The 19,796-nt window shown below is 38.5% G+C and overlaps 1 protein-coding gene across 7 annotated transcripts in view; it reads left to right on the top strand.

The window, feature by feature from the left end:
* The window catches only part of pde4cb (phosphodiesterase 4C, cAMP-specific b), an 88,206-nt gene extending 70,754 nt beyond the window's left edge, over positions 1-17,452 (top strand). For 6 of the 7 annotated variants that reach the window (XM_053635638.1, XM_053635636.1, XM_053635639.1 and 3 more), the window contains 10 exons: positions 1,067-1,179; positions 6,788-6,881; positions 7,604-7,776; positions 9,222-9,320; positions 9,425-9,589; positions 9,680-9,779; positions 9,938-10,092; positions 11,292-11,414; positions 11,510-11,692; positions 12,687-17,452. In XM_053635638.1, coding sequence (XP_053491613.1) covers positions 1,067-1,179; positions 6,788-6,881; positions 7,604-7,776; positions 9,222-9,320; positions 9,425-9,589; positions 9,680-9,779; positions 9,938-10,092; positions 11,292-11,414; positions 11,510-11,692; positions 12,687-13,037 — 1,556 coding nt within the window. In that variant the 3' untranslated portion in view covers positions 13,038-17,452. Of the gene's footprint in view, positions 1-1,066; positions 1,180-4,223; positions 4,344-6,787; positions 6,882-7,603; positions 7,777-9,221; positions 9,321-9,424; positions 9,590-9,679; positions 9,780-9,937; positions 10,093-11,291; positions 11,415-11,509; positions 11,693-12,686 lie in introns of those variants that run through there. The other variant, XM_053635642.1, reaches the window with a different exon arrangement.
* The last annotated feature ends 2,344 nt before the right edge of the window (positions 17,453-19,796 follow it).

Raw genomic sequence — 19,796 nt, 5'->3', positions numbered from 1 at the left:
GTATGTAGATAGAGAGAGACGGAGCTTATATTGTAAACAAGCCTACTAAGTTTGAGTAAAAATATTGCACTGTAATGGACAGCAGTAAATCAATCCAGAGAGAAGAGTGAGCACCATCATGTTGATCAGTAGTTTCTCTTCATACCTCTTTTCTGTATGTGAACTGAATCACAAACATAAAGAAGGATCAAATTCTAGGTTAGAGGCAGAACAACAGCGATGGGATTCATTATCCCAAAAAATAATAATAAATGACACCCTTTGGAACAATTTAAAAGCATTAAATTTGGATGGCACCTGTAGCTTGAGGATGGTCATACAAACTGACAGCAGTGTATGATTCTCAAATACACCACTTCAAATACAAAATAAATAAATGAGTATGCTCTTACAGAAACATCTTGATTTTTGTATTAACAATCAAACCACAAATGAATACAAATAGCGTACTGAGTTATAACCACAGAGCTCAATATGATTCCCATGAACATGTTCAATTGGTATTCAGTTGGAATCCCATTGTGAACTCTAATAGGAATTTCTAGTGCATTATTGTCAACTCAAAATCAGACAATTTTATGGATTTGTTTATGGATTACCCATTGGAATATAGTCTGATTTGATTTCAATAGGGTTCCTGATGGAGTTTTATGCAGACACATGCGATGTGAATTTCGTATGGACTTTATAATATAAGTTCAGGCTTTAGTATGGTATGTTTTATGATATATTTTATACATATTTTGATAAATTCCGTGATGATTGTGGACATTTCAAGGACAACTTATGCCATAAAATGGGCTTTGTTTCCCCTCATGTGAGTTCCAAATACGTTCTGAGGATTAAGGTGTCTTGCATGACAGGATAAGTTAGAGTACCATGATCTAATATTTTATATTGCCCCGTATATGCCCTATGATTTCACATTGCATAACAGTGGTGATGCATGTACTCCCGTTTCCATTGGAAAACCCATGGGACTTTTCATTGGTTCAAGTCCATACCTAGGAATAGTGTTTTTTTTTTTAATCCTTATGTTCCTAGCTCAATAACCGTTCCATTGCAGATGAGGCATACCAGAAGTTGGCCATTGAGACACTGGAAGAACTTGATTGGTGTCTGGACCAATTGGAGACCCTGCAGACACGTCACTCAGTCAGCGAGATGGCCTCCAATAAGGTATCATTTGTCAGTCAATGTTCAACACTATATTCTGTTTTGGGTTTTTTTTTTTTAAACCATTGTCATACTAGCCAATTGTTGACATTTGTGAGTTAATGTATGTGGAAGAGGGCAGTTAGCACTTTTCTCCTAGTGTGTTATGCTGCCCTGTGATGCTGCATGAACAGCAGATCAAAAAGATGCGATCTGTCCATGTGTCTAGAAGGAAGCACATGCTAGTCTTCACCCTCCTCGGCTGGTAGCTGTTGTGTGACAGGGAAGTGTTGGCTGGTGGGTGGGAATTGGAAAATGACCTAATTGAGGAGAACATGGGGGAAAATAAAGATAAAAACACTGGAAACTGGAGTTGGAGGTGTATTTTTTGAATGTTGAGTGAAGACACACAGACCTGGTGTTTGGTTTGTTTGTTTGTTTGTTTGTTTGTTTGTTTTTGAAAAATGACAGTTGCATTGGCTGAAGCCTACACGTACTTGTGCCATATTCGACATACATGCAAATTCACTCACTCACTCACTCAATCACTGTCATATCGCAGCAAACCATTGACTACATTTCCCATCCTGCACTGTGGCCTACAAATATGGCCGCCATGGACCGCAATTCCCAGAACACTCACCTTCATTCTAATCACGCACACCTGCATCCAATTCACAGCACAATCACAACCACAGTTTAAAAAGGACCTTCCTGTGCATTCACGCTTTGTGAAGTATATGCTCAGTTGCCTTGTCTCTGTCGTTACCAAGCCTTGTATCGTGTCTGTTTATTCTGGAATCTTGACTTCTGCTTACGTTTACGACTTTGTCTCTTTGTCTTGCCTAGTTTGGACTGTTTGCCTGATTGATTGACCCTTGCCTGCCTATGTACCTTGATCTCTGTCTGATCCTTTGAACTTATTGCATTAAACTAATTAATCTGCACTTGCTTCCGTCTCAGTCTCCATCACGTGATACTCACACACACACGACCAAGTTGTGTGCCTGGAATGTGGAGTTAATGTCATGGGAGACCACGAGTCTATGACGCTGCTGTGTGTAGTACTGAAAATGCTATATATAGCTTGATGCTATAAATAGACAGCCAATATCGTGATCTCCTATTCCTGCATCCAGAACCACAGTGCACATATTTCTGCAAATAAAAAAAAGTGTGGAAATGAATATTATGTACTTGTGTCAAAATAATTATTTCGATTTATTAACTATATAGAATAATAAATAGACTTCTCCTGAGATCCATGGATATGTGTTAAATTTTCATCCACAGTTGAGCTCTATACAAATTCTATATATTTTTACTTTTGTGTGTTCATCCTGAAATATCTGCCTAAATATATTAAATACATTATTTCCTGTCAAAAACACACAAAAAAACCCCTTTAGAATTTCACATGTAGCTTGCTGAAGCAGTTCAGGAGTTTTTACTCTTTCTAAACATACTTTATCTTCCAAACCTTCCATTCTCATCCTTTCTGCTTCTCCAGATTCCTTCTTTTTCTCTTATACACCATCACGAATAGAGTTACCCTTATATTTATCCTTCTGCCCATTTCATGCACATTATGTATGCAAAGCACACACTCCTCTAGCCCCATGTGCATGCACACACCTCCCTCCGTGCTCACCAGCCAATCAGATTGGCTCAATCTCTGTTGTCAGGAGTAGCTGATTGGAAGTTCTTAACGCATGCTGGAAACTGGGGAGGGGGGTGTAGCTTGTGGAAGCATCATACTCTCTCATCTTTCTGTATGTACACACACACTGAGAGAATACAGTGACCAGCATTGACATGTGTTGCCTCTACGCATATAAGTGGAATCTGTATCATCCTGTTCTGTTTTTTGCTGTGTGGAGCAGCCGGACTTATTCTGCTTGGATTACATGTGCTGGCAGACTACAGTGGAATTCTAAGCTGCGAAAGATATGAGACTGCATGCACTGTTCTATAGAGGACTGTGTCAGATAATGAAATAACACTTTTTTTCTTTCCACAAGATTTGTTCAGTAGTACTATCTCAGTATGGCTTTATACATGTTCTCGTGCCAGAGCTGCGACTTTCACTCTGGTAAGTGCACTAATGCTCAACTCGGTGGTGCAACCTTTTCCAACGTGAACTGCGAGGTTAGAAATATAAAACGTGCACCACAGTGCTAAGAAGATTTTCATTCTGAGTTGGGATCTCAAAACCATCTGTAACCATATGTCAGGGGCATATGTCATGCAATTATCCAATCAGCCAATTCTGTGGCAGCAGTGCATAAAATCATGAAGATGCAGGTCAAGAGCTTCACTTAATGTTCACATCAAACATCAGAATGGGGGAAGTCATTTTTCTCAGGCGTTTTGGCATGTGGCACAGTGGCAGGACCATGACCTTGTTGGTGCCAGAAGGGCTTGTTTTGAGTAGTTCAGAAACGACTCATCTCCTGGGGTTTTGACACGATGGTCTTTTTACAGAATTTTGTGAAAAACAAAAAACATCCAGTGAGCGACAGTTCTGCAGGCTGAAATGCCTTGTTGATGAGAGACTTTAGAGGAAAAGGGCCAGACTGCTTTGGGCTGGTGGGAAGGCTGCAGTAACTTTTTACAACCATGGTGAGAAGAAAAGCATCTCAGAATGCAAAACACGCCAAATCTTAAAGGCTACAACATCAGAAGACCACATCGGGTTCTCCTCATCTTAGAACAGGAATCCAAGGATACAGTGGGCACAGATTTGGATATAGAAATTCATGCTTGTGTGTGTGTGTGGGTGTGTGTGTGTGTGTGTGTGTGTGTTGTGGCCTCACTTGACTTTTCTTTCATAGCACACTTGCCTGATTACATAACCGCGTCTGCAGAGATGCAGAAGGCTCGTTGATTTCATTGAGCAGGTGCTGTCCTCTCAGACACCCGTAATGTCTGAATGAAGGGTCCTGTCTCCACATAGAGCTGCTGCTATTGTGTACCCTAGTTGCCATGGCAACCACAAAACACTCATATGTGTGTTGTGTGTGTTATCCCTTTTTTTTTTTCCTACAGCACCACTGAGTAAGTCTTATCATATCATATAGTAACCACTAGATATTTAAACTGCTGCCAAGTTCAGACCTGAGGGTTGTAAATGTTCACATATATTAAGAATGCATGTCACAGATTCCTCATTCTGTACTGCTAAAATTGTGAGTATTTTTTTTATTATTATTTATTAACGCTTGAGCCGTTTAGTCTACATTCAAGCCCAGGTAGTTCTATCAGGACTGAACCTGGCATAAGTGGCTCTGTGATCAGAACATCAGTAGAATGTTGAAGAGTAAAGGAACGACTAGTTCATGTCTATTTTCTTGGGATTTTTTGGCTCTAGATGTTGCTAGATGGCTACCTACATCCTCTATGTCACACTCCAGCCCTGAGCGGCAGTAATAAAAGCAAAAGCCAGTCTTTTGTTCAAAAACTTCACAGAAATACTCTGCTCCCATGGATATCAAACAATTGCAAACATAACACAGGTTTATCAAAAAAAACTCTTTGTTAAATATAAGTGTGCAACAATTATTGGCACCCCTGTGAATTCATATGAGAAAAATATATTTGAAGTATATTTCCATTGATATTTTGCATTTTTTTAGTACACCTGGGTGACTAGGAACAGAAAATTTTTCAACCATGACTTCCTGTTTCACAGTGGTATAAATATGAGGTAACACATAGGTCAAATTTCCATAGCTGTGATGTGCGGCAAAAGGTTGTTGAGCTTCAGAAAATGGGAAGTGGCTATAGGAAAATAGCACAGGCATTGAAAATGCCCATTTCCACCATCAGGGCAATAATTAAGAAGTTCCAGTCAACTGGAAATGTTATGAATCAACCTGGAAGAGGACGTGTGTCTATATCGTCTCAACGCACTGTGAAGAGGATGGTTCGAGTGGGCAAAAAAATCTCCAAGGATCACAGCTGGAGAATTGCAGAAGTTAGCTGCGTCTTGGAGTCAGAAAATCTCCAAAACTACAATCTGAAGTCACCTACATCACCACAAGGTGTTTGGAAGGGTTTCAAGAAAAAAAGTCTCTACTCTCATCCAAAAACAAACTCGAGCATCTTCAGTTTGCCAGACACTACTGGAACTTCAAATGGGATCGGGTTCTATGTTCAGATGAAACCAAAATAGAGCTTTTTGGCAATAAACACCAGAGGTGGTTTTGGTGCACACAGAGAGGTAGCCATATGGAAAAGTACCTCATGCCCACAGTTCAATATGGTAGTGGCTCTTTAATGTTTTGGGGCTGAAGTCTAGAAAGCTTAAAATGAGCCATGGTTGGATCTTCTAGCATATATCAAAATCAACACAAAAATGGTTTACTGACCACAAAATCAAGGTTCTGCGATGGCCATCCCAGTCCCCTGACTTGAAACCCATAGAAAACCTGTGGGGTGAACTGAAGAGGAGAGTCCACCAGCGTGGACCTCAAAATTTGAAGGATCTGGAGAGATTCTGTATGGAGAAATGGTCTCAGATCCCTTACCATGTATTCTCCAACCTCATCAGGCATTATAGGAGAAGACTCAGAGCTGTTATCTTGGCAAAGGGAGACAACACAAAGTATTGACTGAAAGGGTACCAATAGTTGTGGAACACATATATTTAACAAAATATATGTTTGATATCCATGAGAGCAGAGTACTTTTGTGAATTCTTTGAACAAAAAATCAATAGGTTAAACAATACAGACAATCTTTCACAGCCTTCTTTGCTAATATTTGCCAATATTAGTAGAGGGCACTGTATTGTTGCATGAATAGGATTAGTTGTGATCACCACATACAGTATAATCATAGCAAATTTGGTTTCAAAGTTTATCATTCGTACAGCTTATAAAATAGCACTTGATCCAGTGCATCCTATTATTTTATATTTTGTTTTGTTTTTGTTATATCGAGAGAAAAGTTATTTATGGACACAACTTATTGCAGCCATGAGATAATAATCAATGTCATGAAATTGTAACGTGTGCATGGAATGTAGGTTATTTTATCATGCTTTTAATTTGTGTTTTGAGTCATCAAATGAATACTGATGCAAATAATTTGGTTCATTTCACATGCTCTTTTGTAAAGAAAACTTGCCAATGGTTTAAAGGATGACATGCCTGAGTATTCCATCTACTATGCTTACAGCTCATGCTAATGAATAATTTTATACATAAAAAATGCAGTCCTCCAGCTAAGCGATGTCTCAAATTAACATTATATGTAAAAAATAAATGGATAAAAATTATTATATGGTTTTTTTTTTTTTTAAAAAGCGGGGGGGGGGGGGGGTTATGGCAAGTTAGCTGATATAAATAGAATAAAACTCTCAGAGGCATGAGATTATAGGAAAATAATCGACTGCATATGGGCTGTAATGCAGCACCCTGATGTTTATTATTTTCCTGTAACCTCACACCCTGTCATATGCCTCACTGCCTTTGTTTGTATTTTGGTGGAATATGAGGACCATACATGTATTTCTTCCTATTTCCTATTAAGTAGTATTATTGCCTCTAGGTACTTCTTTGCTGGGGAGCTATCCTAAATTACAGTAATTGTAACTGGGTAACTAATCGATTGTGTGTCCTGTGTGCAGTTTAAAAGAATGCTGAACCGTGAACTTACCCAGCTGTCAGAGACGAGTCGCTCAGGAAACCAAGTGTCAGAGTTCATAGCAAGCACATTTTTAGGTAAGTCTGAGCGTGTCACTGATACACTGATCATCATACATTGCGGTCATTTGTTTGAAAACCTGGGTTTCAAATAATCATCTTACACATTTTGAAAACCACCCAGTTGTTTCTTATTGATTATAGTAGGAATATAAAAGGAAGATTCAACTTAAATATTGGCTGTTGGTAAGACGCAATTCTCTTGAATGTAAATATACTTTTATTGTAATTGTTTTCGGTGTTATGCGTGAATGTTTTTGAATGCATCTATTGCATGAATTGCCTTCGGAATAATAAAAATGGCTGTTTAGATCGGTTCTTGCTATACGTGTAACGGTAAGTACTGTAGCATGGAAATCATGTAGATGGGAAAACAAAGGAAAGGCTGGAAACAATCCTAAACACGTTGCCTGTTGTTGCTATGGGGATTGCAGTATTGCCTGTCGGGGTGTATTGTGCGTCAGTGTGGGTTTAAATAATATCGTGACGAACAGGACCCACAGTGAAAAGGAAGCATCTGTAAATGATAAACACTAATATTTTGAAGGCACTTTACTGATATTAATATTACCTGCTTTTATGAGGAATCTATGGGACTGTGTTACAGGAAGAGTGAAATAAGTGTGGTGAAAGATGTTCAAAAGTGAATACGTTTTAGTTACTGCTGAATGACTATATGGAAATATACTGTAGATGTTGATTAAGTACGTGTGCCAGTATAAACGTTATAATGTGTGTAGAGAAATCGCACGATGTGGAGATCCTGTCTCCACCGCCGAAGGAGAAGGAGAAGAAGCGGCGTCCCATGTCTCAGATCAGCGGAGTGAAGAAGTTGACGCACGGCCCGAGCTTGGCTCCCAGCCGCATACCTCGCTTCGGGGTCAACACCGAGCACGAGAGCCTGCTGGCCAAGGTCAGTCCATTCACACGCACAAAGCATAAGTTTATGACCAAACAGTCTCATCCGGGAGACTCTTTTAAAGATAAAGCAATTTGTTTTGTTCAAAGAAAGTAGTACTAAACTGTTTATAAAAAGTTTATATATATATATATATATATATATATATATATATATATATATATATATATATAAACAGCTGTAATATGGTCAGATGTAAAATGCCACGATAGGCTTTCTTGACAGCTTGTTTCCAGTTATGGTTATCTGTAACTGGCATTGTTATTTGATGGTATAATATTCTGCTGTGTCATATGCAAAAAAAAAAAAAAAAGGCTAGGTGAGAATTTTTACTATTAAAAAGCTATATTATTATAAATGCTATGACTTGCCAATGACACGTTATTGCCTGAGTCTATAACAGCATCATAAACATATTACATTTTTCATAACATTTGCCATAACATACATGCTGACTAGTGTACCATCTTTAACATGTGTATCAAGTAATACAGCAATTATCATTGAGTAAATATAATAACTAGGGATTTATTAATGCCGATTCTAGCACTGGGTATTGGTACGACACCATGCTCATTTTGTTCAGTCCGGCACTCGTAAAAATGATTCGATACCAACATCTGATACCACATGATGCAACTTGCGATCTGCCAAAATATCAAGAGTATACAACATCATAATACAATACAAGTAGCCAGTTTACTGCTAGCACAAACACAGCCGTAAGCAACACTCACGCTAGGAAATAAAATGTCTACAGACACTGCTAGATAAGTGAAAATAACACCTCATTATCAGTCCTTGACAATGAGGGATTCAGACACAATAATTCATTATTTATCAAATAAAATGTATAGCCATACGAAGACGTAGAAGTGAAGCTGCTCTGCTGTTGATACCCTACTTAGAACCCTACTCCAACCGTACACAGTAACTAATATAGCCAACTAATGCACCTCATTTAAAATCACCTAGATAATGTTATGTTGGTTACTCATTTCGGTATCTGTTTCAACGAAATCGACAAGTACCAAAAAACATGTACTCATATTCGTACTCAGTCTGGTATCGATGCATCCCTAGTAATAATTTTTGTCATCAAATATATGCTTATAGTACGCTACATTCATGAATGTAGCATACAATAGTACTATAGTACGCTACATCATTGTGACGGCTATAGTGATAATCGGCACTAATATTAACATGACACTGCTTTATCATTGGACATAAATGGTCACGTCACAACTCACAACTCTGCAATGAAATGTTTATGACAGGATTGTGTCATTCTTCTGATGTGTTACAGTCTCATCAAATGGACTTCTTGATCAAACTGATAGTAATAATTTTACCTTTGCTGAAAGAGCCATGAGAAGCTAGTACAAGGTGCATGCATATTGAGAGATTTCATATGAACACAAGCTTTATAATTCTAGGAAATCGAGGACATCAATCGCTGGGGCCTTGATATCTTTAAGATAGCAGAGCATTCAGGGAATCGGCCACTGACGGTGATAATGTACACGATTTTTCAGGTATAAAAACTTGAACCTACCCTGAGTTCCTTGTCTCTGTATATACTGTATACATAGTGACTTACTGTATATTATTATATCGCTGTGTCAACTTTTTTTTCTAGGAACGAGACCTACTGAAGTGCTTTAAGATCCCAGCAGACACGTTCATCACCTTCATGATGACCCTAGAGGGCCACTACCACACTGATGTCGCCTATCACAATAACATCCATGCTGCTGACGTAGTGCAATCCACACACGTTCTCCTCTCCACACCTGCTTTAGAGGTTCCTTTCTGCTTATATTCTTAAGCAAACTAACGGAGCTGAGATTTTAGTCACGAATAATAATAAGCAATGACCTGTTCTTTATTCCAGGACGTCTTCACTGACCTCGAAATCATGGCTGCTTTGTTCGCTAGTGCCATACATGATGTTGATCATCCTGGAGTGTCAAACCAGTTCCTCATCAACACCAGTACGTTTACGCACAATTATTTCTAAATCCATTATCTATAATCAATTATCTAGCAAGGATCAATTAGAAAATAATCCAAGTAGCTGAATTATAGATAATTCAGTGTGTACCACCTTCATTTGCCGTTCAGTCAGCTTACTCTTTGTTTTCCTTTTCAGACTCTGAGCTAGCTCTGATGTACAACGATGCATCTGTACTGGAGAACCACCACCTGGCCGTGGGATTTAAACTACTACAAGAGGAAAACTGTGACATCTTCCGGAACCTGAGCAAGAAGCAGCGGCAGTCACTTCGCACGATGGTTATCGACATGGTGAGACTCTGATTTGAGATTTAACCTTCAGTGAGTCTAATCTACTGTACATAATGTTATCAAGAGCACAGCTGCATCCGAATATCCCGATTACCCTACTACAGTAGGCGAACAGCAGTACACCAAAGGAGAAGTATGTCCGAATTCTCAGTATTCAAAAAATATTCGACGAGAAATACCCAGATGACCAACTACTTCTGCCGAGTTCTGCACTATGGATGCTGCGCTATCCCATAAGGCAATGGGATTGGCGCGGAAGAAGAGCTGTCAGAATCAAAAATGCCAGAAGGCAAAAAATAGTCTGCTCTTTTTACGTTCTAGGTCACATGACAATGCCAACATAGTGGATGTAATGCGTCCATATTGTATTCACGCTACACACTTATACGAGATCAGTATGTACCGTATCAACGGCCGAGCAGTAGGTACTGAATCGAATGCAGTCGGTACTGTCACAGTATGTGATTTCGAACGCAGCCCATATGTTTCTTTGTATTTGGTCCATCAGCATTTACACTTGATGGCAGAATCAAGTATGTGTGCACCCTTACGACAAAGAAATTTGACCCTTTCATTAGATTGATGTCTCTTCATTATCACGTATATATTATTATACCAAAAACTAGTCAGAGGATAGTGATTATAGTGGATAGTGGATGATAAGATATAATAATAAAGGTAATTTAAAAAATGTAAAAAGGTTACTAAAATGTATTTAACTTACACCTGGCATATACAAGCTTTTGCTCATTTGAATCAATGTTATCAAATGAAATTGTTTATTTATTTCTCAAAAGAAGATTAAATTATCTCCCAGTGTAGTAAGACTCGATTAAGTACAGTGATCTTTATAACCAGTCATCATACATGGAAAAATAATAAACACATTTGCATATATTCAAGATGTTTTCACTTGTTAAGATATTAAATAACATATCTCTCTTGAGTTGAGTGAATGTGATATACATGTGTTTTTCAGTTGGTTTTGCCATATGTTTTGGATTGGTGTTTTATGGCACAAACACCAAACCACATTTTATTATTAACTTCTTGATTTTTTTTTGTGGATAAGTAAAGTAAATATAAACGGTTTCTTTTTCCCACCTATAAACCATGGAGGGTGTGAGCTTTTTTCCCTCCACCATACCTTTCCACTTATTTGAAGCTATGTACTTATTTTATGACTTACTTTAAAACAGGTATTAGCCACAGACATGTCCAAACACATGAATTTCCTAGCAGACCTGAAGACCATGGTTGAGACAAAGAAAGTGACCAGTCTTGGAGTATTGTTGCTGGACAACTACTCGGACAGAATACAGGTTTGAATTACGGTTCTGGTTTTGTAGATTGTTCTAGAGATTCCTTCCACTGATTTGAATTGCAAGCTCATGTTTCTACCATCCTCTGGCTTTAGGTTCTCCAAAACATGGTCCACTGTGCCGACCTAAGCAACCCTACAAAGCCTCTGGAGATCTACAGGCAGTGGACAGACCGCATCATGGTGGAGTATTTCACCCAGGGTGACCGGGAGCGAGACAAAGGCATGGAGATTAGCCCCATGTGTGACAAACACACTGCTTCAGTGGAGAAGTCTCAGGTACCAAAGCAACATGAGCAGCCAAGTGGTTAATATGTAGGCTGGACTGCAGCTTTATTTTCCAAAACTTTTTGTCAATGTTTTTTCGTCCTTTCGTAAATACTGTGACTGTTATAACAGACAAGAGAAATCTTTCATAAGGAGTGGCCTATAGGCAGGTTGATCCACCTTTGATCCGTTCAGGTCAAACTGGTCTAGGCCTCAGACCCGTGGCCACAATTCATGTCTGGCCTTTTTTGTACACTTTTCTGTCCACTGCTATTGACTTTTGAGAGCTGCAGTGTGATTGGCTCTCTGACCTTCTGTGTATATACACTTCCATGCATGGAAGCAAGAAATACTAACTAAATTGAAAAACTAAGTTCATGGCATCGTGTTTTTAAAAGCTATTAGAGAGTTTTGTTTGAAACAGCACTGTGGCTAGTAAAGGGACTTAGCTGTTTGCATTGTCAGTCAGGCAACCTCATCTTGTGAGTAGCTGGTTCTTGGCCTTGTTTAATGATGAAAAGTACTAGTGGTCTGACGAATCATGTCAGAGTAACCCATTTAAAAAACACTTTTGTACAAAAAGAAGGGAGGAATACTAGAAATGATTTCTAATATACAGCTCAGTCTCTCTAATGAATATGAACAGTCATTGTCAATCAAACCTTTATTTAGGTCTTACAGATTGTGACAATTTTGGAATTATGATGTTTAAATATTGAATGATTTTTGTAAATATGAAAAGATCTGGTGACTTAAGTACATGTCTCATTTCTTTTAACACTGACATATACACATTCAGCTAAGGATCACTATGTGTGAGTTTTAATAATAATAATAATAATAATAATACTTAATAGTAGTAGTAGTGGTAGTTACTAATACTAATAATTAACTAAGTCAGAAAATATTTTTTAGGTATTGCACTGATATCAAAACAAACATTTTAGACTGAGTGATCTAAAGTGTCTTTGCTAAATGTCTAATCACTGTTTGCCTCCATGTGAAGGTGGGCTTCATTGACTACATCGTGCACCCTCTCTGGGAGACATGGGCTGACCTCGTCCACCCGGACGCACAAGACATCCTGGACACTCTGGAGGACAACCGTGAGTGGTACCAGAGCATGATCCGCCACAGTCCCTCACCCCCGCCTGAGGAACAGGACTCGCATGGTGCCATTGGAGCCTCCACAAGCGAAAAGTTCCAGTTCGAGCTGACGTTGGAGGAGGAGGGGGAGTCAGACTCCGAGAGTCCGCAGGAAGCGGAGCACACCGACCCTGAGAGGTCCGTGACTCGGTGCCGCAGGACGTTGTCTCCTGACACAATGGACAAGGAGGCTGTGAGAGAGCGAGACTAAAGAGACAAAATGTGCATAGCTAGGTGCATGGCACTGCTGTCCTAATGACATGTCTCAGCGATAATTTGCTCCTAAACCTGTGATGAACTTAAGTTTGGCTGTAGCAGACTCCTATTGAGCGATGTGCCCCACACCACCTAATGAGATAACTCCTCATTTCACCTATTAGGCACACATTTCCTGTTTTTCCTGCCAGATAAGCCTTTTAGTCCTAGCTTCTTCAGATGCATTTGTGTCTAGCACACAGGTGGCTGTAATGATCACTCACTGACTGAGGAGAGATCTGAGGATGGCTCGGCTTCTTCAGGGTCTATTAACAAAGCAAGGAGATCTTCTGAGAAAGAGAGTCTTCCTTCAAAATGATGTACATGTTGTCTATAGAGGAAATTGTAATATTTATGGGAAGCTAACAGGGTCTAGGAACTTTTTTTTTTCTTTTTTTTTTTGCACCCATACCATTAGTTTCAGACAAGTAGAAGTTTAGTTTACCTTTTAAATAATTCATTTAGCATTCATTTGTGTTTTCAGTATTTTTTTTGTCAATTTGAACAGACAAATTGATCATGACAGTCATGTCAAGTGACAGTCATGCCAAATATTAGCCTAAGATAAATAATGATGACACTAATAACCTCAGGATATAAATAACGATTTCACTTTAATGTAGCACGGTACCCCTGTATATTACCCAGTGCATCTTTATTATAGACCACTAAAAACCCATTTACACTGATATTCACACTTACACCTCAATATTCACCTTTACATCTTTATGTATCATTAATAATGAATCCGATCTTGCTGTTTTGAAACAGACCATTCAGTGTTAAATCGGTCGAGATGTTAACATTCTGCACACCTGGATAAAGAGGTACTGCTTTGCTCTAACTCAGCATAAAAATAATCAGAGGATCGGTTTGTTTTACATTTGTTTTGTGTGAAAATATCAACGGAATGCAAAGCATGTAAATCCCAGTCATGGTGCAAGGTTTTCCGATCTGAATCATTTCAATATGGCTTCAACTAGTTTATGTTATAGCAATGAGGAATCCAAATTGTAAATGTAGCTTTACAATACAGGATATCTGAAAGCTTTTATATGTATATTTCAATGTTTCCAAATGTTTCCTGTGCAAGTAGAAGTTATGGCCTCATTTTACTCTTTAATGCAACTAGTATTACATCAATGATAAATCCATAAATCCTGCATGATTTGCATATTAATCTTTATAATTAACATGCAAAGTCAACTTTTTTTTCTTTTTTTTTTTTTTTTTTTTAGTTGAAACGTCTTTCATTGACAGGTTAGTCTATTTTCACCTTGGTTCACTGTGTCCTACATGTCCCACAACGTTTTCTGAATGCACTACTTCAATGCTGGATTTCTCATTAATATGAACGTGAATGTCACTGAAAAATGGTGAGTGACAAAAGAAGCTCTTACGTTTTTTTTTATTCTTAGGAGATAACAGTAAAACCTGATCATTATCCCTTAGATTTGATGTCATTGAAAATTCTTTTTCCTCCTTAAACTCCACTGTATCTGTGCTAGTTATGTTCTCCTGTGATGCCTGAGCAGCAGGCGTCCACTAACTTCTCATGGGAATAACATAAATACAGCATCAACAAACCAATTAGTGTCAGAATCGCTAAGCACATCACAAATGTTTCCATCGAAATATATTTCGTGTGTTTCAGGATGGATTTTTCTACAACCCCAATTCCGAAACAGTTGGGACAGTATGGAAAATGCAAAAAAAAAAAATAATAATAATTTGAAAATCAATTCACCCTGTACTATATTGAAAACAAATTATTAACACATTATTTGATGTTTGACTTTGTGAATTTAATTTATTTTTTTAAATATACACTCATTTCAAAAACACTCCAAAAAAGTTGGGACAGTTGACTGTTTACCGTTGTGTAACATCACCTTTTCTTTTAATAACACTTATTAAGCGTTTGGGCGCTCAGTGAAGACACCAATTGGTTAAGTTTAGCAAATGGAATTTTCCCCCATTCATCCATTATGCGTTTCTTCAGCTGTGCAACTGTACAGGGCCTTTGTTACCTTGTTTTGCACTTCATAATGCGCCACACATTCTCAATCGGAGACAGGTAAGGACTGCAGGCAGGCCATGCTAGCACCCGCACTCTCTGCTTATACAACCATGCGCTTGTAATGCGGGCAGAATGTGGTTTGGCGTTGTTCTGCTCTGGATGGCAGCATATGTTGCTCCAAAATGTGTACATATCTTTCTGCATTAATGGTGCCCTCACAGATGTGCAAGTTACCCATGCCATGGGCACTGACACACCCACATACCATGACAGACACTGGCTTTTGGACCTGACGCTGATAGCTTGGATGGTCCTTTTCCTCTTTGGCCCAGAGAACACGACGGCTGTTTTGTCCAAAAACTATTTGAAATGTCGACTCGTCAGACCACAAAACACGATTCCTCTGTGCTACTGTCCATCTCAGATGAGACCGAGCCCAGAGAAGTCAGTGGTGCTTCTGGACAGTGTTGATGTATGGCTTCTGCTTTGTGTAGTAAAGCCTTAACTTGCATCTGTGGATACAGCGGCGAATGGTGTTGACTGATAAAGGTTTACCAAAGTATTCCTGAGCCCATGTCAGGATCTCCATTACAGACTCATGACGGTTTTTAAGACAGTGACGTCTGAGGGATCGGAGATCACGCACATTCAGAAGTGGTTTTCGGTCTTGCCCTTTACGCATAGAGACTTGACCAGATTCCTTGAATCTTTTAATTATATCGTGCACTGTACAAGGTGAAATGCCCAAAATCCTACAGATTTGTCTGTGGGGAAAGTTGCTCTCAAAGTTTTGGATTATTAGCTGACGCATCTGTTGGCAGATTGGCGAGCCTCGACCCATCCTTGCTCTTGAAGGACTAGGCCTTACATTTACATTTACATTTACATTTACATTTATTCATTTAGCAGACGCTTTTATCCAAAGCGACTTACAAATGAGGAAATACAAGCAAAGCGATATATCAAGCGGAGAACAATACAAGTAGTGCTACCATACAAGATCTATTTCTAGAAGAAGCAAAGTGCACAGAGTAGAGGTGTAAGTGCCAGAATAAGGTTTTGGGGTTTTGTTGGAGCCTTTTTTGGAGGCTCCTTATATATTGTGATTAAACGATTGCCTCACCTGTTTCACATCACCTTCTTATTTCAACTTGTCACATTGCTATTAGTCCTAAATTGCCCCTGTCCCAGCATTTTCAGAATTGGGGTTGTATTAATGTTGCTGTTATAAAGTTAATGGCTACATGAAAGATAAACTCTCAAGTCTGGGTGCATAAATATATGTTTCAGTTTCTCATATAGTGTATATTCTGACCCCGTATAGAATGAACAAGTATAGCTGAGTAGAATATCCAGGGGTACCCATTTCTGATCTTAAATCACCACTTCCACTCACATTTGTGTCGTATGTATTGATTTGACCTAAAGTCCAGTTTTAACATCATTATCTCAAACGTATTACTGACAGCTTGCAAACTGCCACGATTTGCTGCCTCGATTAAGACATGTGAGATATTAGCCTATGATATTGATCTGAGAGTCCTGAGGGGGGTTTTTTTTCCCTCCAGGAATTTGAACCAGAAATAATTCCAGGACATTTAAAGGGCTAGAGATAAACCAGGATCCAAGACAGCTGACTGAAAACCTGTCCCTGCTGTTCACTGACATAACTTCATTCATGTGACTTTAACAGTGTTTTCAATGAGGGTTTAATCCATATATTTTTGGAATAAACTATAGATGACTAGACATTAATTTAAAAAAAAAAACAGACTTATTAAAATATGTAATTACATTATTAGTAGAATTAGTGTTTTGGTGTTTTTGGTCTCTCCTGTATTTCATCACATTAGGTGAATACAGAAATCCCACTTTTCTGTCCTAGAGGAAACACTAAAATTCGTTCAGATGATTTGTGCAGTCCATTCAATGCAACTAAACTGCACTAACATGTGCAGAAATTTCACACACACATGCACAATTGGAGAGCACTCCAATGCCATAATGATCCAGTTTGGTGAAGTTATATGTACAGTAAAAAGGAGCATACCATTTTCATTGTTGTTTATGTTGTTTCATGTCTTTTTTTAAAAAAAATCTTTACTGATACTGATCTGCCACGTTTCCTCTTGATTCCCTTTACTGGCAAATCCTGAAATTGCCAAACTTATTTGTTGTGTTCATTTGTTTGATGGCATTGTGTCTTTGGTCTGAAGAATAAGAGTGTTACTTCATGTAAAACGTGTTTTGCCACTCCTGTACCTTTTTCTGTACCTTCATATGCCACATTCAAAGCCAAAAACTTCAGGTTGTTCTCTAGAACCAACATCAATAAATTAACTTAAGCTGTCTACTTGTGTGTGTGTCTTGTAAGTAGTAAAGGAGGGACAGATTGACAGCAGGACCAGGGTTATTATACTAAACTATTAAAGGAAAAAGTATCTAAATCAATCAACATGTCAGTAGAACGGGACCACCATGGGACCATGGTGACACTGATATGGTTGTGCCATGCTTCAAGTGTATCAAGTGCAGCAGCATTGGTGGGGTTTTTGAACACCTCAGTGACATTGCTGAGGGAGGGGTCTACCAGCCAAAATATCCAGCCAATAGCAGTTCTGAAGTCAAAAACAGATATTGATGAAGGGCTAGGGCAGGGGTCATCAACTCATAGACTGTGTCCAGATGCAGACCCAGCGACGTATTTCAGTGAATCAAATCGAGCCATCTGAAAAACGCTGTAGCACAAGTGAATAACCTACGGAAGAAAATGGGCGTAGTTCAGCATTTCTAATGTTTTAAACATGAATCATCACAGCTTTGTAGCAGACCCTCACATGTGGCCAATCACATGCATTTACAGTATGTCAAGAGTTTTCGCAGATTTTAATAGCCTTTTTTTTTTTTTCATTTACACTCTGGTCTGATTAGTGAAATGATGACATGGCTTGTTAGAAGAAGAGGAAAAGTCGATGACGAAAACAATGTTTAAAGATGGTTGTGCAGAGAAGTAAAAATACAACCCTCGTCTGCTCAGAGTCCATAGTCAAATGTAGTAACAGGAAGTTTCATATCCAGACCTTTGTAAGCCAAACATTTGATGTAGCTGGACCTTCACAAATTTTAGTTGAATACCCCTGCTCTAGAGAACAATTATCACAAATGGTGAATGAAATATCGTCAGCTATAATCTCTAAATATGCAGTGGTGCTTGAACCCTTTAGAATTTGTTTGTGAACCCTTTAGAATTTTCTAGATATCTGCATAAATATGATCTAAAACATCATCAGATTTTCACACGAGTCCTAAAAGTAGATAAAGAGAACCCAATTAAAAAGATGAGGCAGAAATATTATACTTGGTCATTTATTTATTGAGGAACATGATTCAATATTACATATCTGTGACTGGCAAAAGTATGTGAACCTTTGTTTTCAGTATGTGGTGTGACCCCCTCGTGCAGCAATAACTGTAAGTAAACATTTCTGGTAACTGTTGATCAGTCCTGCACATCGGCTTGCAGGAATTTTAGCCCATTCCACAGTACAGAACAGCTTCAACTCTGGGATGTTACCTAAAGCACTTTTAAGTAGCATGTAAGTGTAGACAGTGTTTAAAAACTTAAGCAACACTCCTGCATCTTTGTGCCAATTTATTGTCACTGAAGATGGTGCACCATCCAAATAATATCTGTCCAGTGGTGGTCCTGCAGGGTACCATTTCACTGATTGATGGGGTAGATGGCGGATGAGACCTCCATAGTTATTAGCCCATAATAGATGGGCTACTTACATACACTCTTAGAAAAAGATAGAGCTAAACTGTACCTTTGCTTGTCGCTGGGGGTGTTAAACACTTTCTCGCAATACACTGGCGAAATGGAAATCAACTTATCTGACATTTTCAATCAGTATAAACAAATAAATTATTTTATCATCGCAAATCTGTTATAAGTTTAGTCAGGACACTGTTGGGTTCCTGTGTGTAGAGTATAATGTCTCCGTGTTTAAATGCTGATGAGCAGGGCGATGGGAAAGGGGAGGGGTGTGAGCCCCCTGCTGGACAAACAATTAACACCTCTCCACAATGACACTGGTACAGAGATCAAACGGACAGCACAACTAAAGCTTTAACAAAACAGCCGCCCAATAAAATTACAACATGTACACTTGGTAGGTTAGGTAAAATAATATATATACTTATGAAAAACTGCAAATTCAAAAAAAAAAGCCCTGAGTGTCTTCTTTCATATGAGCCATTAATCACTACTGAGGAGGGTAACATCACAAATAAATTCAGTGCTGAACACGGCATCCCCAAAACAGGCATGAATTCTTTTTTTTTTTTTTTTTGGCCTCTGGTAAAATGAGTTAATATGGATATAGTACAGTGGGGGAAATAAGTACTGAACACGCCAGCATTGTTTTCAGGAAATATATTACTGAAAACAATATATAGAGGTTATTCACATGAAATTTTCAACAGACTTTGGTATTAACTAAAGAAATCCGTACATATAAAGAAATCCAAACATTAAAGTCCATAAATGAAGTTATGTGTATTAAAGCGGAATGACACAAGAAAAAAGTGTTGAACACACTAACTGAAATTTATTTAATACTTAGTGGAGAAGCCTTTGTTTGTAATGACAGCTACAATTTCATGTGAATAGCCTCATAGGAAATATATTTACAG

Source organism: Ictalurus furcatus, chromosome 10 (assembly GCF_023375685.1).
Source record: "Ictalurus furcatus strain D&B chromosome 10, Billie_1.0, whole genome shotgun sequence".
Lineage (NCBI taxonomy): Eukaryota > Metazoa > Chordata > Actinopteri > Siluriformes > Ictaluridae > Ictalurus > Ictalurus furcatus.
The sequence above is the reverse complement of the archived record's forward strand: the minus strand, read 5'-3'. Positions and strand labels throughout refer to the sequence as shown.